At 59.2% G+C, this 27,605-nt stretch overlaps 1 protein-coding gene across 2 annotated transcripts; it reads left to right on the top strand.

Moving 5' to 3' along the window:
* The first annotated feature begins 223 nt into the window (after nt 1-223).
* Nucleotides 224-27,605, top strand: DOC2B (double C2 domain beta). Of its 2 annotated transcripts, XM_014789720.2 has the most exons (9): nt 226-682; nt 8,305-8,384; nt 11,546-11,620; nt 14,263-14,372; nt 14,561-14,687; nt 17,110-17,267; nt 22,795-22,876; nt 23,728-23,824; nt 24,481-27,605. In XM_014789720.2, the coding sequence occupies exons 1-9, from the start codon at nt 310-312 to the stop codon at nt 24,615-24,617; spliced, it is 1,239 nt and encodes a 412-aa protein (XP_014645206.2). In that variant the 5' UTR covers nt 226-309; the 3' UTR covers nt 24,618-27,605. The 2 variants fall into 2 exon arrangements, with proteins under 2 accessions (XP_087296798.1, XP_014645206.2); XM_087440672.1 differs by lacking the exon at nt 11,546-11,620 and having other exon boundaries at nt 224-682.

Genomic DNA, 27,605 nt, shown 5'->3' with positions numbered 1-27,605 from the left:
GTGCGCGCCGGTGTGAGTGCGGCGCCGCTCGGCTGGCTCCGCTCCGCGCCGCCCGCGCCGCCCGCACACTCACACTGCTTGGTTGCTGCCGGGTGACGCGGGCTGGGCCCGCCCCCTGCCTGCCGGCCCCTGGCACTCGCTCGCGCCGGCCGCCGCCGAGCAGGCAGCAGCCGCGTCAGGGCCGTCCGGGGGCGCCGCCGGCGATGCCCGCAGCCCCCGCCGCGCCCCGCCGGGCCTGCTGAGCCGCCCCCTGGCCGGGGCCGCGCCGGGCCGGGCCGGGCCGCGCCCAGGCGGGGCCGCGCTGCCTGCATGACACTCCGGCGGCGCGGGGAGAAGGCGACCATCAGCATCCAGGAGCATATGGCCATCGACGTGTGCCCCGGCCCCATCCGGCCCATCAAGCAGATCTCCGACTACTTCCCCCGCTTCCCGCGGGGCCTGCCCCCGGACGCCGGGCCCCGCGCCGCTGCGCCCCCGGACGCCCCCGCGCGCCCGGCCGCGGCCAGCGCGGGCCGCCGCAGCCCCTCCGACGGCGCCCGCGACGACGACGAGGATGTCGACCAGCTCTTCGGAGCCTACGGCGCCAGCCCGGGCCCCAGCCCCGGCCCCAGCCCCGCGCGGCCGCCCGCCAAGCCGCCCGAGGACGAGCCGGACGCCGACGGCTACGAGTCCGACGACTGCAGTAAGTTTCCAACTCGCCGACTTCTCGCCCCTCCCCGGCTCGGGCTCGCGCGCGCCCCCCGACCTCGCCGGCCCCTCGGTCCCCCGCGATCTCTCGTGTCCCCTTGGCATACACCCCCGGCCGCGTCTCGGCCCCCTCGCCTGCTCCATGCGCTCTCTGCGCGCCCTGCAGATCCAGCCCCGACACCTCCCCCGACCCCGACTGGAAAGGTGGGAAGTTTGGGGGCGTTCCCTGGGGGTGTCTCACCTCCGGGCCCCGGCTCCCCGGAGCCTGCGCCGCGCCCCCTCTCCGCCCACCCGCCGGGAGCTCCGGCGCGGGCGGCGGCTTTTGTTTCCGGGAAGGGCGGAGCTGCGCCCCGGGGAGACACCAGTTGCTGTGGCCGCGCGGTCGCTCCCCGCCCAGGAGCCCGCTGCGGGCCAGCCCCGCGGCCGAGGGTCCAGGCTGGGGTGTCGGGAGGAGGGGCCCGGGGATGGAGCCGGGCGGGCCTCGTGGGTGGGCCTGGCGGCCCGCAGAGCGAGGCGGCTTTGCTGGCGCGCGGGCCGAGGACCAGAGGACCGCGGGGCCGCTTGTCCTTTGGAAAAACCTTGGCGGTTCCTCCTCCCGCGTCCCTGGACCCCGCCGCTGCGCTCGCCCGGGCTGCCGACCTTCGCGCACCTGTTACGCCCACTTCCCCCCGCCGGGAAGGGCCCCGCAGCCCGCGCCTCCTCCTCCCGGGGTTGAGCCCCGAGCCCCAGGTAGCAGGCAAGCGCCGGGGTCCGCGGGGCCGAGGCCTGGCCGGCGGGCGCTCCTGGCGCCTTTCCCGTCTCTGAGGGTGCCGGCCCCGCCAGACCCGAGACTGGAGGGGAAACCGAGGCTGAAGAGGTCGCCACCAGTGCGGAATGGGTTTGCGCGGGATGGGGGTGGGGATGGAGGGAGCGCTGCTCGCGAGGCCCCCAACCCAGCCGTAGCCCCCGCCGCGTCACTCTCAGACCTGAAACACCAGCGTCAAACGCCAGCCCTGCCCGGGATGTGGACCTTTAGGGGCAGGGGTCCTTCGCGGGCTTCGCCAAGGCCCGCCCGGTCCCATCCCCCGCGCAGCGCAGCGAGGGTGGCTGCGCCGAGCTTGGGTGCTCACAGGGGCCGGGAGCTGGGGGCCTGGAGTTTCTCTGAGCATAATATGTGCCTCTGAAAGCTGACGGTGGAGGGTACCAGTGCCGCTAGGGGGTGAGGGAGGGGCTGGCAGACCTCTCATCGCCCTACCTAGGGAGGCCGGGGAGGAGTGCGCAGGAGGAGGCCGGTCAGAGCCGGGCCTGTGTGGGGAAGCTGCCTGCTATGCACTTTTTCGGGGCCTGGACCACAGCCCTGCGGCCAGAGCCTGGCATATTGAGGCCCTGCCCCCGGGCGGGGGGGTGGGGAGCGGCCCTCTCCCTCCACTTTCCTGCCAGCTTGGGGAAATTGGGTTGGGAGAGTTGATTGCCCTCAGGGCTGTGCCCTGGATCTTCCCCATCCCCAGCTCCTGACCCCTGGGCAAAGCACACCGTCACTTGCCGCTCTTCTGGGCAGGCGCTAACTGGGACCCAAGTCACCCTTTTGTATGCCCTGAATCCAAAGCCACCTCCAGAAGAAGGGGTGGGGAACCCACTCCCGTTTCCAGCCTCTTTCCTGCTACTCAAGGGAGTGGGCAGGCAGGCAGGCAGGGCTTCCGCCTGAGCAACAGGCAACCCCTGGTGCCACCAAGGGCCCTCTGGATGACATACTGCTAAGAGGTGAGAGATCTGGTCATTTTTTTTTGGCTGTCTCTGAACCCACAGTCAAGGAGGGGACCAGAAAGTCGCAAAACTCAGGCCGGCTACCCCATCTCCAATCCATCAACTCGGCAGTCCTCCACTGAGGACCGTCCTAGAGCAGAGAGTGGGCAAAGGGAAACAGGGCTGGGTCTCTGCACCCAGAGAGCTCGTGTGTCCTAGCAGGGGACACACTCACTTGGGTCAGCAGTACAGGCAGCCCTGGACACAGCCTTGCCGGCCTGAACTGTGGGCTAGCCACACCCGTATCACCAGGGCACTCTGCAGAAAACAGCTAAGAAGGAGGGCGTGTGAGTGAGCCAGGGCCAGCCTAGGACCCCTTACCCCCTGCAAGGGGTGGCCCACCCTGGGCATGGGTCCTATCAGTGGCCAAGCAAACACGCCAGGCACAGGAGCACAGAAATCTTGGCTCCTGCCCGTGGAGGGACCAGGTTCTGGGGCAGAACTGCTCTCCCCCGAGTACCCCAGACTGTGCCCCCCTCAGTTCTGACAACCAGATCCCTGGAATAAGCCTAAATGATTCAAGCCAGATGGTTCATTACGGCTTTAGCCAGGGTTATGCTATTTGCTGCCCTAATTATTGGATTATCTCTGTTCTAACAAAAAGAAATTAGGGCGGTTGCTCTGTTGTCCAAGGCCGAGAGTGAAGTGCTGTTTATTTATTCGGCCTTTTTTTCCTTCTCTTTAAAGCTCATCTTTTATTAAGTCACCTCAAGCCACAAGCACAAAATTTTAACATGTTCCAAACTGATCTAATAGAGGAGCGATGACGGGGAGAAAATGCAGTGAAGGCTGGAGTTAGAAGGGCACCCAGTGTGCTCCCCACCCAGCAGTGTGGCCTGGCTGGGCTGGACCCAGCTCTGCTGCCCTCCAGGCAGGCCCTGTGCCCCGCCCTCTGCAGGGTGCTCCCACCCACTCACCACCTGTGGAAACCCAGTCCGTTCTGCGGAGCTGGGATGACTCGAACATTTTGGGTTGCAAGTGACAGAAAGCTCAAAGCGCCGTGAACAGTGAGGGCAGCTGAGGTTGTGTGGCCCTGGGGCAGGTTGATGCTGCCCCTCGCCAGGGACGTCTGTGGTGAGGGTTCTGGCCGTCCCTCCACTTGGCCACACTCTTTTCCTCTTCAGCTGACCTCCCTCATTGTCCAGGGTGGCTGCTGCAGATCCAGGCATCACATGCAACAATAAGATCCTAAATTTGATAAGGATCAGTTTCCTCTCCCACATCTCCGTTTAGGGGTGAGGAAACGCTCCCGGAAGTCCCCAGGAGACCTGTCCTTCTGCCTCATTGGCCAGAACTGCACCACGTGCCCACGCTTACACCTGCCCCTGAGTGATTCACCCTGGGCTGCGTCAGGACTGAGGCCCATGGGGGGCTGGAGAAGGATGGAGCGGAGGAATCGCTGTTAGGCCTGCCCCAAAGGCCCTCAGCTGGGAGCATTTCCCGGTCCCCCTGGCTGAGAGTCCCGTTCCTGAGCCCAGTCATGTTCTGCCCAGACCATATTTTTATGCGCTCCACATTACATGCCCAACTATGTGTCAGGCACTGTGCTGGGCACAGAGATTCGAGAATGCCTGGGACACAGTCTCTGACGTCAGGGACTTCATGGAAACCAAGACACACAGTAGCCCAGCGGTAAGGGCAGGGAGGCAGGAACCCAAACGGGAAGCCCCGGCTTGCACAGCGCTCACCCAGGAGAGGGCTCTGCTCCAAGGCTGGGGGGAAGGAGGAGGCAGGCCGGCAGAGTGGAAGGAGGAAGGGAGGTGCTCCTGGCAGGGGGACTGCTCTGTGCCCAGGTAGAGAGATGTAGGAAACACAGCCCCGCAGAGGCACAACAGAGTCAAGTGGCTGAAGCAAGGGGAAAAGACCAATGAGGAGGCCAAAGTGGTCATATTACAGAAGGCCTTAAATGCCACACCAAGGAGGTTGAACTGAATCCAGGGGGCAGTGGAGAACCGTTGAACAATTGAAAGCAGGGGAATGAATAGATTGATAAAAGTCCTAACCCTCAGCCTCCAAGCTCCTGGGAAGCAGGATGTATGGCTCCTTCCTCTGTGTACCCCCTGCAGTGCCTGGCTCAGTGCCACAGTTTCCCCAACTATAAAATGCTTTCAACTCAAGCTTGATCATTTTCTGTGGTTCTTGCCATAGTTTTTTTAAAACTATTTGAGAGGCTGACATTTTTCTCAAAAAAAAAAAAAAAACAGGGCAGATTTCCTATTCCCAAGGGCATCTGAGTGAGGAGGGTCAGGTGCAAACCAAGGTCAGAGGGATGCTGTCAGTCTCCATCAGCCCAACAGAGGGATGTTCAGCCTTAGAGGAACCAACAGGGGCTCGAGCTTGATTTTCTCTGAATTAGCCCCATTAAAGCTCTATAATTATCAACAAGCGGGTGACAACTCTCAAAGGCCCATTAGTGACCAACCCTCATTATTCTTCCAAGGATGTAAACTTCAGCCAGGACGTGTGATTGGAGTGGCGGACCCCGTGGCTCATGCAGACAGGCACCTTCACCTGCCCTTAGTGCCCTCCTCACCCACACCACAAGCCCAGGGTGCGGTTCCAACTCAGAGGCCCACCAGGGCGGCGGCCGAGCCCTCCCTCCTCCCCAAGAGCAGCTCTGCTCTTCTCTCGTTCATTTCTCCATGGCATCCTCCTAGGATTTCAGCTAAACAAATTGGCAGACACAAATTTTGGGAAGCCGCTGAGCTTTAAGGCAGGAACTATCAGGATGGAAGTGAAGAGGCCTGGATTCTGCATCCAGCTGTGCTGTGCCACGCTGACCAGGTCACCTGCCCTCTCTGAGCCTCACTTCTCTGAATGGGAGAGGAAGACTTCGGACTGTCATCTCCCTAAGAGAGCTCCACCACTGGCAAGTCTCTAAAAATGGTGTCCAAGCTTCTATTTATAATTTCTTACAAAACTTCCATTGGAGTTCAAAGAAATTCATCCATCGCATCCTGGGGCGGCACTGGGTGTGCTGTTCCTTCCTGGGAAGAGTAACAGGTGTTGAGTCACTGAGCAGCATCGGGCCTCGTCGAACAGGGCTGTCTGCAAAGCCGGTGGGCAGGACTCTTCTCTCCCCCTGGGGCTGAGTTGCTCAGTGGGGAGCAGGGGCCCCTCCGCCTCGCTGGCTCATCCTTCTCTGGGATCGGGGAACGGGCCGAGATCTTGGGGTGTGCGTTTTAATGCACGGGCATCACACCAAATCCTGGGTCCTGTGAGCAGCTGCAGAGCAAGTTGGTTTGATCGGCCTGGCCATGTGGACTGAACATCTATTATTTGCTGGTGTCACGGGTGTGGCTGAGGCGTGGTCCCTGCCCTCGGGAGGCTAATGTCTGGGGGAATGAGGCACGGGCAGGCCTGAACAGAACAGCAGAGTGATTTACTGTCATGTAAAGCCAACAGCTTTGGAGAACGTTATTACGAAAGCATAGACCTGGAGAGTCTTGGGCCTGCGGCTGTGTTAGTGTTACAGGCGTGGGGAGGTGGACCCCACTTACGGCTCTGCACCTGCCCACCCGCATAGACGGGAGCGAGGATACAGGCAGCCAGAGGCCAGATACAGTTAGCCCTAAAGCTCACGTCCTCCCCCAGGAGCAAGTCCCCAGGCTCCACTCAAGGCCTGTCGACTCTTAGTTTGGACACAATTCTAACAGGTATTCTCACCTGGTTTCATAGAAGAAACGGTTAACTACTGAATAGGAGGGAGGGCTGTCTGTGCTGCCAGAGCCAATACTCTAACAGGAGTGTCAAGATGATGGCAAAGGAGGAGGCAGAAAAATGAAGAAAACATCAAAAAGAGTGGCCGCCTGGGATCACTTGGTGGAGGAATCGTCTCGTGCCCCTTCCGCGTCTGGGCTGTGACAGTGACATACGGAACAGTAATCGTAGTCAGGGCAGTGACTCCGGTTATTCAGACAAGTGTAGGTGACCATTTGTATGTTCTGTTCACAAAGGCTGGGAGGGGTGATCCAGTTTAGAACGGGTTCATTCCAGAAGGCGTCTCAGAGGGGCAAGTGCAGTTTATCTAGGAAAATCACCTAAGTATAATTATAGCACCTTCTATAATTATCCGCTGAGTGCTTTCTGTACCCCAGGCGCTGTTAAAGCACGATGCCGTGAGGTCAATACTATTGTGTCTCCATTTTGCAGATGAGGAAACTGAGGCACAGTGAGGCTAGATAAATTTTCTAAGATCATGCAGCAAGGAAGCGCAGAGCCAGGATTTGAACCCGGGGCCAATGTCAGAGGGTGGGTCTCCCACCTGACACTGTGACCCTCAGGCAAGGACAGAGACCCTGAGCCGTGTGCCTTAGGAGCTGTGTTAGGAGCTGGGGGGCAAGGAGATGAGACTCGGCACCGTCCCCTCAGAATAAAGGGCCGCTTCACACACACGACCTTAATGTGCCCATTTCCCTGCAGACCCGGAATTTTGCCAGTCCTGGGCCCCTGCACCAGCCCAGGCCAGCGGGCCATATGGTCTCTGTGGCATTTACTCCTATCTGCCGTTGTAGTGCGAAAGCAGCCAGGGACAAGATGTAAACCGATGGGCGTGGCCAGAGGGCCATAGTTTGATCTAGACCCATGCTGGGTGCCCCTGGCCTGAAGAATAGAGCCCTGCCCTGCCCCCAGCATCACTCCAGCCGCTCAGCCCCACATGCTCTGGTTGTACTGTGGTTGGAGTGCCCCCTCCCCCAGCCCCACTGTGCACTGGCCAACTCCTGCTCATCCTTCATGGCTGAGGCGAAGCGTCACCTCCTCCAGGAAGCCTTCCCTGATGGCCTCAGTTCACGCTGAAGACAGGCATCCCCCTTGGATCCCCCCCTCATCGCTCCTGGCCCACCAGACTCTGTTGTGGCAAATTCTTTTCATCTGCTCCTCCCATTAAGCTTTGCTTTCCTTGGGGCAGGAACCCTGCCTCATTGAAATCTCCATCCCTAGAGTCTGGCAGTTGTAAACACTTGGAAATGAATGAATGAGATGCTGGTTGACCAGCCCAGCAGCCTTCAGGCTTGTAAAGACATCCTGTGATGTGCACCTTGCTGTCCGGACACTGCCCCCGAGGTCTGCCCCCACCCACAAGCCCTGCCTTCGTGCAGGGAGCCATGCTGATGTGGAAGGCCACAGCTGCAGTGTGTGATTGCCCCTGAGGGTCGCAGCTGCACCCAGTTATTGCTGCACCCTCTGCCCGGCCCTTGGGAATCGCCCGCTGCCTTTGAGAGGCTTGGGGTAGCAGCACGAGGACCCAGCTGGCTCCACACAGGCTGCCCAGGCCCCCAGGGACCAGAGAGACCTGGGAGCCACAGCCCCAAGGGTTGCGTGGGGGTGGGTGAGGGGATCAGCCAGTCAGCCGGGCCAGGGCCTGCAGCCTCGCAAAGCCCTCTCTCTTCTGCCTTCTCCCACAATCCTTGTGACATCTAACAGGCGAGGGAAACTGAGGCAAGGCGCCTATACGGGCAGCTGTACAAGGAGGGGAGGAGGACAGGACCTCCTTTAGCTGAGTGGCCGGTACACGTGGACGCCACACTGGCCCCGCCACAGGCCGAACAGCACCGCACAGGGCTTAGGGGGCTGGGCTGGGGGCCCACCAGCTGGGTCCAACTCTTGGGCCGCTACTCACAGTGACAGGGGTGGCCGACCCTCCACTGCTCATCTGGAAAGCGAGGAGACTAGTGCTCACTTCCCGGGGTTGGTGGGACTGGCAGGCTGGGAGAAGGGACTGGTGTGCAGTGGGTGCTCAGTTGGTGGCAGTCGCCGTGGGGACTGCGGCACCTGCCCAGGGCAGCTCGTCTGACCTCACAGCGCTGGGTGACCTGAGCCCTCCTCTGTCCACAGCCACCCTGGGCACACTGGACTTCAGCCTGCTCTACGATCAGGAGAACAACGCCCTCCACTGCACCATCAGCAAGGCCAAGGTAGGCCTCGGCGGCCCACGGGCCCCACGGCCAGGGCCTGGAGGAGGCGCTGTGGTCCAGTGGTTTCCTGTCCAGGCGTGGGGCGTCCCTGCTGGGTGGGGTGCAGGGCAGGGGCAATTCTTGCCTCCATCACCCTAGCTGCCCTGAAAGGGCCTGTACAGCGAGGTGTCTGGGGGAAGAGAATGAGATGAGGGCCGGGGGGCTTTCAGGGCACAGAGGCCCCCAGAGCTGGGGAGGGCTGATGAGGGAGGGAAGGGAAGTGGCGGGAGGTGACAGGCCTGCCCTGCAGGCTGACAGGGAGGGTTGGGTTTGGCTGCCTCCTGCTCGGAAGTCCCCAGAAGCTGGGCCCCCCGGACCCCCAAGAAGTGGGCGGCACCGCCGTCCTGCTCTGGACACTGGCGCCACACAAGGAGGCTGATGCGACTCCTGGCAGGGGAGTAATCTCTTGTCCTGCCAGGGCCTGGGCCTTGCTCTCTGGGCTGGGGCCGTGGGTGTCTGTGAACCCTGCTGTGGCCCTGCCCGCGGGCTGGCACGTGTCAGCGCTGTGTCCTCAGCCGTGCTGTTCCCTTTGTCCCCCACCGCATCGCTCCCTCCGGGAGGAAGGTGCCAACGTTGATGTTCTCTCGCAAGGTAAGGGCGGAGGCTCGGCCTAGTAGAACCCCCCGGTAGAGCTGTGGAAGGGCCTGGGCCGGCTCAGGGCAAGGGACTTTCCGCAGAGCTGCCTGGGCCCAGACGCCACCCCAGCCCCTATCCTGTGAGCTTCTCTGCCCCTCCCTCCACCCTGCCCTTGGCTCTGCCACCCAGAGGGACAGGCTGCCTGTACTGCCCAGCTGTGCCCCACCCACCTGGGCTGCCACACCGGGATGCCACGGCAGGGGTGAGTCGTGTCCACGCTGGGCTCCATCGTCGCCCCTGCCCTCTCCTCTGGGAGCTGCTCGGGCTGTGATGCAGGGCATGCCCGGCCTTGCCTCTCAGGGGCTCCACGCCAGCCCCTGGGTACACAGCTGAGTGTCTGTTGACCCCCAGCTGTGCCAAGGTGGAGGGCAGGCTTCAGGACCCCGGCAGACCCTTCCCCTCCCCCTCCACCCAGCCTTGTAGAGGTTGTCCAGGCTTGGGGACTGGGAAGGGGCACTGGCTACCAGGCCACTCTGACCGGAACCCTCCTTTCTCCTCCCCATCCCGGACACCAGGGCCCCTACTGTGCTGTGTGCCCCGACTTCCCTACCCAGGCTGCAGAGGGACTGTGCGGGGGTACTGGAGTGTGTGCATGTGTGTGCGTGCACAGGTCTCTGTGGGCACCTGTGTGTGTGCATGTATATGGGTGTGTCCACCTAGGGGTGTGTTGCTCAAGGCACTGGAGGTGAGGGATGGGAGGACCCCAGGCCATGGCAGCTCCCCCATTCTCCAGTTCCTTCTCCACTTAGACCCAGTTCTGCAGGGGAGGGGGGGCGTGCAGGCATTGGAGGGGCTGGGGCCCTGGACTGGGGTGTGAGGAGGAACCCCAGGGGTGGGGAGGCTGAGGCAGGGCTGACAGGTGGAGCCCCTCGGCGGGTCTCTGGGAGGAGGCCAGATGCCCTGGCGCTGGACCCTGGCTTGGCCACCCACCTTGGGTAAGCAGAATGGCCTCAGTTTGCTCATCTGTAAAGTAGGGTTAATCGTCCCCACTGTGTGGTGGCTGTGAGCATGAAATGAGTAAGCGCTCAGTGTGCTCAGTACCTAAGGCTGTCCTGGAGGACTGCCTGGTGGCAGGCGCCCACCCCCCACCCCACAAACATGGACACATGGGCACTCATGTCCACAGAGGAGCTGAGAAAACTGACAGAACTGCCAGTCCTGGGCACTTCATGGGAAAGGGCAAGAGGCCAGGATAAGGGACGTGCGTCCGGAAGGGCTGCCTCATCGTGCGAGCACTCATGGGGCCTCGGGGCCACGAGCATCGTCCCAGAGCAGGCCCCGCGGAGCACGGCAGAGCTGGAGCCCCACCCACTCCCGGCACAGCTCAGATACCCCCACCCCAGCCCTCAGCCGCTTCTCTGGCATCTTCCAAGGGGCCTGGCACATAGAAGGGGAGCAAACGCCCTGCCAGCCAGGCCCTGCATCAGCATTACCTCCTCAACCCTCACTGCAGCCCTGGGAAGTGGGAACCGTTAACGCCTTTTACGAATGATAAAGCTGAGGCTCCGGGCAAAGGAACTCATCCACTTACCCAGCTACTAAGTGCAGGAGCTGAGATCTGAACCCAGGCCAGCCTGGCTCCAAAACCCAGGCGCCCTTCCCCAGAAGCAGAGCAGTGGGCGGTTGGCAGCCCCCACCTGGGAGCTCCTCCAAACCAAGGTGGGGGGCCCCGGAGAAGAGCCTCAGCTCTTGGAGGTGGGCCTGGTCATGAGCGGCTCATCTTGGAATGATGTCGTGAGGTTGCCAGCTCTGCCCCACACCCGCCACAGCTGCCGCCCTCCACGACCCTGCACCATTCCAGAAGGAAAAATATAATTTTCGGAAGCAAGAGCAGGCACGCGGTCAGCTAAGCCCTGTCTGTTTACGGCTCCGTTTGTTCCCTGGCTGTGCACACTTGACCGATTGCTCAAAGTGAGTGACAGATGCCATCTTGTGGAGGGACCCTCCGCGGCTGGCCAGCTGTGTGGCCTCCGTGGACACAGACGGGCAGGGAGCTGTGCAGATCCAGAGGGAAATTGAGCCTGGTCTTCAGGACATAGACCATTTTCCCACGGCCACAAAGGGCTGTGTATGGACTCGTGGACAGAGGGTCACGTGGACTTAGGGTCAGTGAGGGAAGTTGCCGTGGTTGGGGAGCAGGGGGAGGGGAATCAGCAAGAGAGAAGGGCCTCCTTCAGAGAAAGGCGAGTCACCTGGCCTCCGTGACATGGGGAATAGAAAGAGAAAGGCCATCTGACAAAGACCCTCATGACGCCAAACCCGCCCTGGGCTGAGACATTCGGGGGAGGGGAGATTGTGCCAGCGCTGGGCCATCCTCACTCCCCGTTCTGCGAGTGTGGGGCCAGGAGGCTTCTGTGAAGAGGGTCATGAATGGACCCAGCCAGGAGGCCCAGGGGACAAGGATGTCTGCTGACCCAGGCCGCTGAGGCCCTGGCTGCTCTGTGTCCCCAAGCCCCGATTCACACCCTTTGCTGTTCTCTGCTCAGGGCCTGAAGCCGATGGACCACAACGGGCTGGCAGACCCGTACATCAAGCTGCATCTGCTGCCAGGAGCCAGTAAGGTGAGGGGTCTGCCCCAGGCCTCTGACCAGCCCTGTCCACCCGCCATGACTAAGGCCCAGGCTGGGCTTGGGGCACCCAGGGAGGCACATAGCTCCCACACCTCTCAGAGCCCAAGCAAGCTGATGGGACCCCAGCCATTCATCTCCACCCAGAGCACCCAGTCAGCCCCACACCCTCCAGACCTCCCAGGAACCTCAATCAGAACTACCTGCCTGCTGAGTTGGGAAGACCTTCTAGAGAATTTCCAAGCCAGCATTTTATAAGAAGCAGTCTCTGGGGCTGGCCCCGTGGCTTAGCGGTTAAGTGCGGGTGCTCCGCTACTGGCGGCCCAGGTTCGGATCCCAGGCGCGCACCGACGCACCGCTTCTCCGGCCATGCTGAGGCCGCGTCCCACATACGGCAACTAGAAGGATGTGCAACTATGACATACAACTATCTACTGGGGCTTTGGGGGGGGTGGGAAGAAGCAGTCTCAGCTGGAGGTTAATATTATGTGCAAACAAGGGTTCTGTGGTCAAATACCATTGGGGAACATTGTTAAACATGTTTCTCTACTGCAGGACTTAGAGCCTTTAATGTGTCGATTGGCTGCTCTGTGACGCTCCACAGGGGGGTTGGGGTGGGCAGCATCTGCCCAGTTCTTTTGACCACAGAACCCTTGTTTCCGTGCCAGATGACCCAACAGGCAGACCAAGCACATGGTGCATCTAGGAAAGGAGAGAAGTTTTTTTAGAAAAAATTTGCTATTAAACAAAAGCATCAAGGTGACCCTCAGCACTGGAAGATAAAACTTGGTTGGACTTCCTTACCTGTGTCTTGCAGTTCAGTATTATTTTATTTTAATTTCGTGGGAGGCAGGGTCACACCATCTTTTCAGGGTTGGGTCCTGCCCTGGCACCCACAGACATCTCAGGGGACGGGTTGTGCAGACCCCATTCCAAGGGGGACTTGACCAGAGAGCAGCAGCTTTGCTTCCAAGTGGAGACCAGGGGCAGGTGGGGGGACATGGGACACAGGACATGGGACCATGAGCAGCAGAGCCCGGTGGCTGATGTTCTCGTCCGGCCTCTGTCTCAGAAGTCCAGAGTGGGGAATTCCTTCCTGGCCCTCAAGCGGCCTGACAGGGAGGAAGAGTCAGTAACAGGAGGGCCCTCCTGGGCAGACGGCTCCCTGGCCACTGTTCTGGTTTCTTCCAGGCCAGTCAGACAGTCCTGCTCCCCGGCTGAGTAGCCACAGGCTGCTGGGGCCTGAGTTGCCTCTGAGGCCCAAACCCTCAGGGCAAGTGTGTAGGGCTGGGGCTCCCCCCCCAGTCCAGGAGGACCCCCCAGAAGGGGCGATTCCTCTTCTCTAGGCAGGCAGAGTGGTGGGAGAAACAGCGGTGGCCCACCGCCCACACCTGGAGAAGTGGGCTCCCCGCTCAGGCCTCGACGACCTCAGGCTGCGGGTGGGACTCCCAGGGCTGTGAGGGCTGAGGGCAGTGTGACGGGGGGAGTGTCCTGACTCGGAGCTCAGTGACCCTGAGTCTCTAGCCTCAAGTCAAGGGACTAGAGTTGGAAGTACCTGGAGGCTGAGTCGGAGGGCCCCCCACAGGAGTTCCTGCGTAGGACAGCGTTTCACAAAGAGCCGTCTCCTGATAAAGGAGGCTCCTGGAAACAACGCTGAGAGAGAGGTACTACTATCCCTTCTTATAGTGGGGAACATGACACTCACAGAGGGTAAGTCACCCAGAGCTCCACAGAGCTTGTGTAAACGGTGGAGCTGGGATTAGAACCCAGGGCTGTCTGGCCTCCAAGCCTGGGCCGGGTGTGGCAGACATCAAAGGGAATCAGACAAGGGGCTCAGAGTCTAATGGGTCAAGACAGGTAAGGCTATAAGAACTGAGATCCCCAGAAGCACCAAGGAAGGAGTGGAGGCAACACGGTAGCTTGGACAGGCCACCCCACAGGCCTTTTCTAGGAGAGGTGGCGTCCCGGGCAGAGGGGACAGCTTGAGCAAAGGTGAGGAGGTGTGAGGGAGAGAATGTAGGCTTCCCAGCAGCCCAGGCCCCACTGCCTCCTGCAGGACACACACACACACGCACACACGGGGCCTGGAGGCAGGGATCCTCCTGGTTTGCTTTCCTAGGGCTGCGGTGACAAATTACCGCCAACCTAGTGGCTCACAACAACACTTCTTATCTTCCAGTTCTGCAGGTTAGAAGTCAGCATAGGTCCCACTGGCTGAGATCAAGTGTTGCAGGGTTGCAGTCCATTCTGGAGGCTTCAGGGAGAAGCCATTTCCCAACCCTTTCCAGCTTCTAGAGGCTGCCCATATTCCTTGGCTCATGGCCCCTTTCTCCATCTTCAAAGCCAGCGTCGCATCTCTCTGACCTTCTTCCCTCATCACATCTCCCTCTGACTCTCCTCTCCTCCCTCCCTCTTCCGCTTTTAAAAACACTGATTACGTTGGGCCCCCACAGATCGTCTAGATAACCTCCCTATTTTAAAGTCAGCTGATTAACAACTTAATTCCTTCTGTGACCTTAATTCCCCTCTGCCGTGGACAGTAACATGGTCACAGGTTCTGGGGATTAGGTCTTTGGGGCGATTATTCTGGCCACTGCCCTCCTTGATGCTCATAGGATCATTTTTGCTCTCACCAGGCAAATAAGCTCAGAACGAAAACTCTCCGGAACACTCTGAACCCCACGTGGAACGAGACCCTAACTTACTACGGGATCACGGACGAAGACATGATCCGAAAGACCCTGCGGTGGGTGAGGGCCCTGAGGCCCGGGCATCTTCCCCACCCCCATCCCCACACCCCACCGCAGCCTTATCCCCAGGGGCTGGCCCTGCACACACACTCACACACACCACTGCGTGCAAATCCCCACTGACTCTGGAGGCACATTGGGAGCACCCAGTGTCTGAAGAGCTGGCCCTGCCCTCGCCCTGCAGCATCTCCGTGTGCGATGAGGACAAGTTCCGCCACAACGAGTTCATCGGGGAGACGCGTGTGCCCCTGAAGAAGCTGAAACCCAACCACACCAAGACGTTCAGCATCTGCCTGGAGAAGCAGCTGCCGGTGAGCAGCCCCGGGTTCTGCAGGCCGTCAGGGCCCTCCCGGCAGGAGCTCGGGCCAGCTACATTTATGAACACCTGCGGTGCACCTGGCACGGCTGCAGGTGCTGGGAGCCCGACAGAAATCCCATCCTCACGGAGCTTGGGCAGGGGACAGACCAAACACGAGATAAATCACCCCAACAGATTGTATGTTAGACAGTGGTCAGGCCAGGAAGGAAAGCAGGAGAGGGGTCGATGGTTTAGACGGGTGCTTGGGGAAGGGCTCCCTGGGCCAGCCGGGAACATTCCAGGCAGAGGGAAGAGCAGGTGCGAAGCCCCATGTGGGAAAGTGCTCAGGCCGTTGGAGGCACAGGCAAGAGGCCTGCTGAGTGGGGCAGAGAGAGAGGGAGGGGGTCCTAGGAGTTGAGAGCAGAGGTTGGGGTGGGGAACTGGGAAGAACTCGGGCCTTCACCCTGAGTGAGACGGACCAGGGGAGGTGCTAGGAAGGGGCTAGGGCATCTGACTGTGTTTAACAGGCTTGCTGGGCTCAGAATGGGAGGGAGAGGGGAGTGAGGGCGGGAACAGTGAGGAGGGGACGAGCAAGACCCAGGCCTGGGCTGGGGCCACAGCGGAGGGGGACGCACAGGATCCTGGATGGTGTGGGGGCTGGGCACCTGCAAGAACGAAGGATCCTTAACCATGATGCGGAGGACCGTGGGAGGAGCAGCTGGGGACACCTGGGGCCCAACTGGAACACGTTAGGGGTGAGGTGCCTGTGAGATACCCGGAGGAGACAGAAAATAATTCTTTCCTAGAAATTGCAATTGTTTGAAAATGATGTCAACACTGATTCTGCCCCCTGGCCATCCGCGCCTGCTGAGCCCTCCCAGGGTCTGGCCCATGTGTCTGCGCCTTCCTCCCTCCCTCCCTCTCCCAGAGGCCTCGCCCTTACCCAGTTCAAAAGGGCTGGTAGGGGGTGGCCAGGAGGCCCCCAGGTCCTGAGAAACCTTGACCCTCCGGCAGCCCAGTGTTGAGAGCACAGTCCCCTTCCCGGACATTTTCCCCCAGAGGCCTGGGCAAGGGGAATGCTCCAGAGGACAGGGCACAGCAGCCGTCCCCTGTGCCTCCCCCCAGAGGGGGTGCTGGGACAGATGCTCAGCACAGCCTGGTCTGAGTGAAGCCCTGGGAACCAGTTGACCTGAGGCCCGAGCTCCCTCCCCAATCCCAGCTCTGTCTTTTTGCACAACTTGATCAAATTTCACTCCCTCATCATGTTCTCTCCCACTCGCAGGCATTTATGTGATGGATATAACCTTTTTCATTTTATTATTAGTCGTTAACCACAGGTAACCCAGTTTTTCCAAATGATCCATGTCACTTGCAAAAGGCAACATCGACTCCCACTCTAGTTGTCTTCCTGAGTTTTGAGCCCTGGCAACTGTGTGTGGGGGGGGGCGGTGAGCATGCGTGTGTATGTGTGTGTGTGAATTGCATGTGAGAGCATTGTGTATGTGTGTGAGTGCGTTTCTACGTGTGAAAGTGTGTGTGGGCACGTGTTTGTGTGTGTGGAGTGTGTGTGGAATGTGTGTGTTCATGCACGTGAATGTGTGAGAGTGCGCGTGCCTGTTCACGGGGCGTGATCAGGGCGTTGCTGAGCCTTGCTCACCAGTAACTCATTGGTCTGCCTTTGGGGACGCACAGCAACCACAGGGGAGTGGTTGGGGATAACCGCTCTGGCAGTAAAGACACATTTTGGGGGCCGGCCTGGTAGTGCAAGTGGTTAAGTACGCGCTCCGCTTCACCTCCCAGGAGCCCCATCTCCAGAGAGGTGTAGGTGTGGCCCCTGCCTACGTGAGTCCATGTGTGGTGTCACTTTAGTGCCAGGCAGAGGACAATTGTGGGCAAAGGGACGTGGCTGGGACTTCGTGTGAGAGAAGCCTGGCAGAGAGGGCTAAGGCGAGGCCCCGGAGGGTCACAGGGCTCCGGCTGGGTGTGTCTGGGTGGACAGAGGGTAAAGGAGAGCAGCAGCCAGAAGGTGGAAACAGGTGGTCTTGGGAGAGCGAGGAATGGAGAAACAGCGGGCTGTGGGATGGGGAGGCCCGACGGTGAGGCCTAGAGTCAAGGTGCGATCCCAGAAGCAGGCGGATGCTGGGGTGCAGGGCGGATGCTGGGGCACAGGAGGGGCCTGGGCGACCCCACCTGCCTGCCCGCTCCCCCTGGGTTGGGAATGTATCAAAGCCCTGTCTTCTGGGTTCTCCCCGAGGGGCCGCCCCCTGCACCCTGAGAGGCTCCAGGAGGCACCTTCAGGGGGATTGGAGCCAGGGTGACCCCTCACCACCCACCAGGCTCCGTTTGGCCTGGGCCCGTGGACAGCCTTGGTGGCCCGTGGCTGAGGGAGGAAGTGGGAGCAGGAGAGGACAGCCGAGTGACCGCCCGCCCCACAGGTGGACAAGACGGAAGACAAGTCCCTGGAGGAGCGGGGCCGCATCCTCATCTCCCTCAAGTACAGCTCGCAGAAGCAGGGCCTGCTGGTCGGCATCGTGCGCTGCGCACACCTGGCCGCCATGGATGCCAACGGCTACTCGGACCCCTACGTGAAAACGTGAGTGTGCGGCCCGGGCCGGCGCCTCCTTCCCCGCTCACCTCAAGGGACGGGAGGTCTGTGTGACAAGACTAGTAGTCTGGTGGGGCAGACACTCTGCCCACAGGGACGTGTTCTCTTCTGTGCTCCTTCCACAACTCTGTGAGTTAAGTCTGGCCAGCCCCACTTCACAGATGAGGAAACTGAGGCCCAAAGAACTTGAGTGGCCTCCAAGGCCACAGGGATAGAGAGTAATTATCTCCTGATGCCCCATTCAGGCCTCCCCGTGACCACAGGGCCCATGAGCAGGTGGGAGGAGGGGCAGGAGGGAGCAGGGCCCATGCCAGGAGGCCGGGAGATCCAGTGAAGAAACTCCGCCAGGACTTAGGGCTGCCCACGTGTGCTCAGCCCTGTGCTGGTGCCACAGGTGCAGGTAAGGATCTGCCCAGCCCTGCCAGTGGGGGCTCATGGTGGCGCTGGGGAAAGACACTAACTTAGGGGGGCCATGCCAGTTGACCTGGGCCCCAGAGCTGTGATCCTGTGCCAGGATAGGCTATGATCCGCTCTGAGGGGAGGCGGGAGCTGGTGGCCCTTCAGAGAGAGATGAAGCTGCTGTCGTGGTGAGCACCATCAGTGTTTTGGGCCCTCCACAAACAAAAGATGGATGTTAGTCTGCGTTCACAGTGAGACTCTTGAAGCATGGGACTTGGGGAGGAATTTGGCTCAGCAGAAAGGAGATATTCCTGCTCAGGCAGAGGGAAAGAGGAGTTAAGATACAGAAGCAGGCATGGGCCTGGCCTGAGGGGACAGTGAGCAGACCCAGGTGACAGAGGCCATGGGGACGTCTTGACACCACAGAGAGGCCAGTGCTGCTGCATGGCCCAACTCTGGGGCCACCATTCCCAATGGCCACTATCATATTTCTGTCACTTTTTAAATCAGATGAAAAAAATGGTGTAGCCACTTTGGAAAACAGTCTGGCAGTTCCTCAAAAGGTTAAACATGGAATCACCATTCGACCCAACAATCCCACTCCTAGGGATATACCCAAGAGAACTGAAAATAATGTCCACACAGAAACTTGTACATGAACATTCATAGCAGCACTATTCCCAATAGACAAAATGTGGAAACAACCTAAATGTCCATCAGCTGATGAGTGGATAAACATATCCACACAATGGAATATTATTCAGCCATAAAAAGGAGGGAAGCGCTGATGCATGCTACAATATGGATGAACCTTGCAAACGTTATGCTAAGTGAAAGAAGCCAGACACAAAAGGCCACACATTGTATGCCTCCATTTGTATGAAATGTCCAGAACAGGCAAATCTATGGAGACAGAAAGTAGATCAGTGGTTGCCAGGGGCCAGGGAGAGGTTGGGGGGAAATGCCGAGTGACTGCTAATGGGAACTGGATTTCCTTCTGGGTGATAAAAATGTTCTACAGTTGATTGTGCTGATGGTTGCACAACTCCATGAATATACTAAAAACCATGGAATTGTGTACTTTAAAAGGATGCATTGTACAGCATGTGAACTATATCTCAATGAAGCTGTTATTTTTTTAAAACCCGGTGCCACCAGGCTCCAGGAGCAGCACCCCGGCATAATGGGAAGCTGACCAGCATCACTTGGGGAGGGCCGAGTCCCTGCAAATGGCGCGGGGACTACTGCTTTTCCACATAAAAAATGATGAGCTGGGCCCCAACTCAACCATTAGCAAAACAGTGATTTCCAGTGGACTAGAGGCCACTGCGAGAAGCGCTGTATCGGTTCGGGAGACTCTTGAGAGCCTTGGAGGGCAAGTCGGCAGTGTGCCGTAAGCTGGGCAAGCCTGCGTGCCCTATGGCTGCACCTTCGCCTTCCAGGTTTGTGGCCCAGAAACCCATGCACGGGTGGAAAGCTGTTTATTGCGGCACTGCTTGTCTTAGCGATAAACTGGAAATAGCCACGGGTTCGTCAGCAGAGGACTAGGTTAATAAAATGTGGCATATGCATATAATGGAGTACTATGCAGTTCAAATGAGTAAATTAGGACTAGATGAATTAACGTGGACAGCTCTGCCAAACATGCTGAGCCCGAAAGCAAACTGCAGAACTGGACAGGCAGTGTGAGACTGTTCCTGTGCATTTCTGAAGCCCTGCTGGTGGCTCACGGTAGCAATGGGCTCTAGGGAGGGAGGAAGGGAAAGGACTAGAGAGGGGAGCTGGGTACCTCCACCTGTGCCTGTCATCCTAGAGTTTTCTTACAGAGGGAAATAAAATCTGAAGCCAAAATGGTGGGAAAATTTTAAATCAGGCTCAGCGCCCACCTGCCAGGTTGACAGGAATTCGAGGGTCCCCTGCTGGGTTATCCAGAAAGCAGGGTCTCCCCTGGTACAACACAGGGTCCAGCCAGTGCCCCCGGCCAGACAGAGGCAGCCCTGGCAAGGCCCGTCCACCACGCCTGGGGCTCCTCTGCCACACGTGTGGGAGCTGCTGGGCCCACTGCAGCTGTAGCCCACCCCCCAGCCGTGGGCCAGGTCAGCGTGGCCTTTCAAAGACCAGCAGACCTGTGGGTGGCTCCCTGTATCAGAGCCACGCTTCCCCTGAGGGCCCCACAGCAGCCTAGAAATGCCCACGTCTGGGTGAGATGTGGGAGCTGCCGCTCAGGGCCCCCCATCTCCGAAAGGCCCCTTCCTAGACCGTGGGCCTCTTTCTTGCTAAAAGCAGGGGAAACAAAGGCAAAGGTTAGATTCTGAGCAGGGTGCCCCTGAGGCTGTGTCCCTGGCAGGGGACCCATGACTCCAAGAAGAGAGCCAGCTAGGGAAGTGCCAAGGGGCAGATGCTGAGGGGCAGAACTAGACGCGCCAGGGCCTTTTGGCGCCTGATTTTTATAAACCTCATCCCAGGTGACACCTGCCTCAGTTTCCCCAGGCTGAAAGTTGACCCCAAATCCAGCTCTTCAGGGTGTGATGGAAAAAACCAGGGGTCACCATGAGAGTGATAATCATCACTAACATGCACTGGGTAATTGCTCTGTGCTGGGGCTGGGCTGGGCCTCACTGAACCCGCCTAAGGGCCTCTGCAGTCACATCTGTCACTCTCTCCATTTCACACCCGGAGGACTGAGGAAATGAAGCACCTTGCCGTGCTACCTGGGCAGCTCCTTCCTTCTCTGGCCCTATGGACTCTGCTAGGGGCCTTAGACGAGCAGCAGAAGGGACCAGAGGTGGCACTGCCGGGGAGGAGGATGGGGTCCTGACAGCGAGGGAGGGAGAGAGGGCACCAGGCCAGCCTCTGGGGCTTTGCCGGTGTGGGCCCCCTGCCTACACAGGTCGCACTCGGGAGCAGCTCACCTGGAGTGGTGAGGTGAGCCAGGAAGGGTGCTCCCGCAGAGGAAACAGCGGACAGAGGACCGTCCCTAGGGAACTGTCCGGGGCTGGAGGCCCTGAGGCTGGTGGCCTCTGTGGGGGCGCAGTGGCCGGGTGAGGGGTGACTAGGTGGACATCAGCCGTGCAGCACTGAGGGCGTGGGGATCCTGGAACAACTTTCCTTCCAGGGGCTTCTGAAGACCGGCTCCCCTGTCCCTCCTTCTCACACCCAGAGCAAAGGACAGGTCACAGAAAACAAAATACCAATGAAATAGCAAAATGGCCAACAAGCGTACGGAAGTGTGTAAGGAACTGAAGACATTCACCTGGGTGGGGTTAAAAGAACCCCCAACCTGTTTTACAAGTCGCGTTTATTGAGTACAAGGTACAGACAGTAAATTTCTCCCCTTTTGAGGTTTGACTGATATATCCAATCTTGTTACCACCACCACAGTCGAGATATAGAATCTTTTATCCCCCCAGAAAGCTCCCCCAGCCCCAGGCAACCACTGACTTGTTTTCTGTCCTAATAGTTTTGCCTTTTCCAGACTTTCTTAAAAAATGACTGGACAGTGTGTCACCTTTTGCATCTGGCTGCTTTCACTTAGCATAACGCACGGGAGAGTCATCCACGTGGCTGTGAGCCAGCAGCCTAGTTTTCCTTACTGCTGAGTGTCCTCCATCGGACAGAGGAGCCACAGGTGTGGTCACGTCAGGGTGAAGAGCACGTGGGTCGTGTCGCGTTGTGGGTGACTGTACAGAGCTGCTGAACGGCAGGTTTCCGTGTGGACCTGTGTCTTCCTTTCTCTCCCCCACCCCCAACTTTTGTCAGTACATATTTTCTAGTGTTTCTGTAATGAGCCAGTGTTACTTATGCAATGAAAATCACAATTAAAAAAATAATAAATGCAAAGTAAAGCAACAGCGAGATACCACTTTCTACCTTTCAAACCAGCAAGAAGGATTTTTAAGGCGATGGTACTCAGCTTTCCGGAAGGCAATTTTGGCAAAATGAAGCAAGAAGCTTGACATATGCGAGCCTTTGGGTGGGTAATTTCACTTCTAGGAATCAATCATTCATCCAACAGATGTTTAGGGAGCTACCCAGTGCCAGGCCCCGAGCTGGGTGCCAGGAAGCTGGTGGTGGGTGAGACAGATGTAGTCCTCGCCCCCAGAGCACCCTTCGCAGGGGCAGGGCAGTTGTCACTCAAGTGTGGATGCAGGGACAGGGTGAGAAGTTCTGCAAAGGAGAGGTTCTGGGCCTCCTGTCCTGGCTCTGAGCACCAGCCCTGTGCTGAGCAGCTGTGTGACCTTGGGCAAGTCCCTCTCTGAGCCTCTGATGAAGACAGCTGTTCTGCATTCAAAGTCTAAGGCGCCTATGGAGAGAGGGAGCTCCCAAGCCGGGCTTCCCTCTCCCTGCGGAAGCATCGTTGTTATTGCTCAAAAGGCCTTTTTCCTTCCTCAAAGCTCCAGTGAGTAGTGGCAATGGTTGCGTAAACTCTGGGAATATGCTAAAAAAATGCTGCATTTTACACTTTAGAAAGATGGATTTTGGGCCGGCCCCGTGGCTTGGTGGTTAAGTGCACGCACTCCGATGCTGGCGGCCCGGGTTCGGATCCCGGGTGCGCACCGAGGCACCACTTCTCCGTTCATCCTGGGGCCGAGTCCCACATACAGCAACTGGAAGGATGTGCAGCTATGACATACAACTATCTACTGGGGCTTTGGGGGGAAAAAATAAATAAATAAAATCTTTAAAAAAAAAAGAAAGATGGATTTTATAGTATGTGGATTGTGTCTCATTAAATCTGCTTTTGAAAAAAAAGAAAAGCTCCAACAAGGGGCCAACTCTGCTAAAAATGTTTTTCTGGTGGGAAATGTGAGCTTTGTGAAAGTTAGATTTCCAGAAACAAGGAAAATCCTCTTTCCTCGGGGGCTGGAGGGGCTCCGTGCTTAGCTCCAGAAATGGGCCTGTGAACAGTGGTCCAGCTGAAGAAGGAACCACATGCTTCTCCCTCTGCAGCTGGCCGCCCACCTCCGCCACAAGGTGGTGCTGGGGAATCCGATGACTAGGACGAACGGGGCCGGGGGTGTCTCTCGGGGACAAAAGGCTCTTCCAGGCCCTGCTGGCTGCAGCTGACCCATAGCTTTCCCCCCACCCCCTGCTTGTCCATCCGTTACAATTCCAGATACCTGAAGCCGGATGTGGACAAGAAATCCAAACACAAGACGGCGGTGAAGAAGAAGACCCTGAACCCGGAGTTCAACGAGGTACGAGGGGCTGGTGGAGCTGCAGGAAAGCCGCTCACTCTCCCCCTGGGCAGGGGACCTGGAGGGACTGGGTTTCCAGAGGCCACTGGGAGCTGGAGAGTGGGAAGAGAGGGTGGGTAGGGGCCGACAGGAGAGCCCCCGGCCATGGAGGCAAGGGGAGAGGCAAGGCCAGGCTGAACCAGGCCAAGGTGGTGCAGATGGAGGGGAGGGGGGCTGGAAAGCTCCTCATAGGATCGAATTGATGGCATTGTGGCCATGTTGGATGTGGATGTGGGAGTGGGGGTCCCAGCAGCAGGAGGGGGAGGTGTGAGGGAGGTGGGGGAAGCTCTGGGTGGGATGTGGGATAAGATGCCCCAGGGCCAGGGGCAGGTCGGGTACAGATGGATGCCCAGGTCCTCAGCCCAGTGGGGAGATGAGGGAGAGGAGCAGAGGGGCCTCGGGCAGAGCCTGATGCTTCCAGAAAGTGAGGGGGATTCCAGATGTAGGAGCATCCCGGAAGCCAGTAGGAGAGATGGTTCCACAAATAAGGGAGTGGTCAGCAGAGCCAGACCCGAGAGAGGTCAATCACACCAAGGCTGCCAAGTGTGCACAGATTTGGCAATAAGGAAGCTCTTGAGAGAGTGGCTTCAGTGACAAAGGGGCAGATGGTTGGAGGGAAGGGGACCCCGAGGACCCGGCTGGGCTCTCAGGCAGAAGCTGGGTGAGAATCCACCGTTGTCCACCACCGTGCACTGACCGCCCTCCCATCCCTCCTCCCTCCCTCCATTCACGCCCTCCCCACACCTCAGAGCCCTCCTGGCCACCGGCCGAGTTCCAGGCATTGGCCCTGACTCTCCCCTTCTGGCCACCAGGAGTTCTGTTACGAGATTAAGCACGGGGACCTGGCCAAGAAGACCCTGGAAGTCACCGTTTGGGATTACGACATTGGAAAATCCAACGATTTCATTGGTAAGAGGACGTGACAAGAATGCCTCCTGCCCACCCTGGGCTCAGCAAAGGGCACTGGCCCTGGATCAACCCACAGCCCCTCCTTCCGGGCCTCTGGGGAAAGCTGGGGCCAGAGACCACCTCTCCCCAGACATGAGGGGCCTCAGACGCTATCCAGCCTGACCCCATGTGATAGAGAAGAGAGGCCCAGAGAAGGAAAGAGGCCTGGGAGGGTCACACAGCAGTCTGGGGTGGAGCAGGGGCGAGAGGTAAGGATGGTCAGTGCCTCGGGCTGGACTCAGCCCTTGTGGCCCCGAATTCCTGGTGGGCTTGGTTGCTCTGCACAGTGGAGCTACCCTGGCCCTTTCTGCCCCTTTTTGCCCCCATCCCTTAGCCCCTAACACATGCCCCTGCGCTCCACCCCCAGCACTGCTCTGGTCCTGGAGAGAGGAAGGGCAGGATCTCGGGCCCTGACCTGGGGGCGCCAAGAGTGTGGCATGGTGTTCAGACCACTGTCTACCCTCAGAGCCCGGTGGGCAGGGTGGAGAGTCCGGCCTCGGAGCACGGAATCTGTGAGGGGTGTCGGGGGGCATTGGTTGCAGAGGGATGGGCCTATGGATGGCTCCTGGGGGTCAGGAGGTCACTGTGTCCCCGGCTGCCCCTGGCTCCCTCCGCAGGCGGCGTGGTTCTGGGCATCAACGCCAAGGGCGAGCGCCTGAAGCACTGGTTTGACTGTCTGAAGAACAAGGACAAGCGCATCGAGCGCTGGCACACGCTCACCAATGAGCTCCCGGGGGCCGTGCTCAGCGACTGACCGGCCCACCTGCCGCCGTGCCCGCCCCCGCCCTCCGCTGGCCCAGCACGGGCCTGGCCCTGGGCTTCCTCAGCTGCCACCAAGGGCCTTTGCCCCCATGTTGGGGGAGATCCAGGACACCTGCTTGGACACAGAGCCACTGTAGCCCCTGCTTGGAGGCCGCGGAGGGCCCAGCCACTCTGAAGGACAATGAGAGCAGAGAGCCGGGCCTGCTTTCAGCCCCCGGGGCCGAGAGGGCCGGAGGTGGGAGGAGAGAACCAGGCCCTCACCCACCTGGGGAAGGGAATGGGACCATCAGGGTCGAGGACCTGCTAGAGGTCAGCAGTAAGTCACCGGGGACCCCAGGCTGAGAGCACAGGAGTGCAGGTGGGCCCTGGCAGGCTGTGAGAACTCCTGAGAGGGACAGTAGGGAGGGGCATAGGGGGAGGAGATTGCGGACAGGGCAGGGCAGGACTCTGAAGAAAATTTATTCCCAAAAGGAGGTTCTGACTTCCTCATCCCTTCATCTCTGGCATTACTGGGCAGGCGGAAAAAAGTTGACACAAGAGCCAGGAGATTGGTGAACTTCCTAGAGGCTCCCAAGAACACTGGAAATTGGCAGGTGCTTCACTCAATGATTCCACAAGCCCCTGGGGATGCAGCAGACCCAGGGCCTGCCCTCGGGGAGGTCCTGTCTAGTCAGGAAGCTGGAAACAACCCATTATAACAGGAGTCAGGGATGCCAGGCCAGCCTGGCCCGCCTGCGAGGGCTGTGGATTCTGCTGACTCTGCTGGGGAGGCAGGGAGGGCTTTCCAGAGGCGGCAATTCTTCAGCAAGGCCTTGAGGGGTGAGGAGTTTCCAGGCAGACAAAGGGGAAGGGCCATGCAGGCCGTGGGACTGGTCTACAAAGGCCTGGAGGGGAGAGAGTAGTGACTGGGCCCGGGGTGCTGTGCAGGACCGGGGTCTGTCTCACCCCTGGCTGCCGGGCCAGCCTGGGCTCGTCTCCGGAGGGGGGGAGGTGCCCGGAGCACCACAGTGAAACTGACATCGGCGCAGGGTCAAGTTCAGTCCTCACGCCCAGTTCCCCCACCTTCCATCTCTCTCCTCCTGAGGAACCCGAGGATGGACCTGCGTCTCGGTCTTCCCAGCTTAAGCATTAGGTCAGCTCAAGAGGAGATAAGGTCCTTTTTTTTTGCATGAAAAAAAGCAAAAAGTCCTTGTCCTCACCCTCCTCTTCCCTTCCCCTGCCCCCACCTGGGCCCTCCTGGGGTCAGGGCTGGGTAGTGGGGGCCCCAGGTGGCTGCCCCTGCATCCTGGCTCTATGTGGCCACTGATGTCCCTCTCAGGAGCACTGGGCAGCAGTCCAGGGCCCCATTTCTGGGAAGGCCTGTGGCGCTGGCTCCGCCCTCAGAGCTGAGAGACACCCTGCCTGGTGGGCCTGTCTGCACCCTGAGGCAGGGTCCCCAGGGAGGGGTTGAGGGCATCGGAATCTTGAGGCCCAGGTCTGAAGCCCCAAATTTTTCCTGCCCACTTAAGCGGCCTTCAGGAATGCTGGACGAACAAATGCAGAACCAAGGAATCACTGAAGGGAAACAGAGGCCCAGAGAGGGAAAGGGACTTGCCGAAGGCCTTCCAGCCCTACCACAGCTGGGGCGGACGAGGCCCCATGGCCCCTGCCCCACCGCCAGCCCAGAGCTCTGGACACCACACTTCAGGGGAAGTAGGGTGCTGGGCTCACACGAGAGGTCCTGCTAGCTGCCCACCTGGGGCTCCCCGCTGCCTGCTGCCCACCCACACCAGTGCTAGTAGCAGGGGCACAGGGGTTGGACCTTCTGCTGCAGACACAAAGCACATCACCATCTGAGGCCTGGGGTGATGATTTGAATCCCACCAAGTGCCATCAGCCCTTTCCCAGTTTGCAGGGAAAACAGGCCTCTGGCCCCCACACTGTACCTGGCAACCTTTGCTGGTCATGGAGCCTTGGCTTTGTGTGTGTTAAAGGTTTTATGTGCACTGTCTTGATGAATCTTCACAACTTTGCGAGGTGGGTTTAACTGTCATCCCCATTTGACAGATGAGGAAGCTGAGATTCAGAAAGGCTGAGTATGGTAGTTTATCAACGTCACACAGCTGGGAAAGGGCGAACCAGGACTCAAGTCCAGGTCCTCTGACTGCCACATCCTCTGGTTGTCTGGGGGACTGTACGCCCCAGTCCCCTCCCTCCTGGGCTGTTGAGGGCTCAGCAGAGATACTCAAGCAAAGACTTGTCAAGCTCTGTGCGTGATGGGGGTGTGGGGCCCTGTCACTGTCTTGCTGTCTCATCCTCTAGATGGCTTTAAAATCATTTGTGCCCCTTAGGGCTTCCCCAGAGGTCCCTGCGCCCCGGCCGGAACTCAGCTGCCCCTCCGCAGCCTCTGAGCCTGTGGGCCAGGCCCTGCTTCTCAAGGAGACTGAGGCAAGGGCTCCTCTTTCCTCCATGCAGCTGGAATGGGGGAACCTCTGGGGGCCTAAGAGGGGAGATGGTCTGTTTTTGAGGGGACTCTTGTCTGGGTGAGCTCAGGGTATCTTAGCATTGCCTTTTGGGGGGCCTCATTCAGAGAGGAGCCTCACAGCCTCCCTGTCAAGACGTGGAAATGCTGAATGGCAAAGCTAGAAGGGGCTGTGAGTCTCCCCTAGCACAATTTCCTTACTAGACACACGGGGAAACTGAGGCCCAGCGAGTGGAAGGGGCCTATCCAGGGCCCATTTGGGACAAAAACCCAGGACTCCTGGCACCCAGTCCAGGGCCCTCTACTGCCACAAGCTGTGCAAGGGTAGACTTGGTCCTGAAACATGGTCCCAGCTCACCGCAGGGACAGTCAGGCTGGGAGATGGGGCTTCTGGACAGCCGGCCCAAGCGGAGGATGGGGCGCTTGGGCAGGAGGCCGCCCCAGGGAGTGATGGAACCTTCCCCGCGATCCCTTGCAGATTGTATCTCTGTTAGAGAAAAAGCTCGTTGAAAAGCTGCA

The sequence above is a fragment of the Ceratotherium simum genome, chromosome 16 (assembly GCF_057802395.1).
Source record: "Ceratotherium simum simum isolate JZ-2026a chromosome 16, ASM5780239v1, whole genome shotgun sequence".
Classification (NCBI taxonomy): domain Eukaryota; kingdom Metazoa; phylum Chordata; class Mammalia; order Perissodactyla; family Rhinocerotidae; genus Ceratotherium; species Ceratotherium simum.
This window is presented reverse-complemented; position numbering and strand designations above follow the sequence as displayed.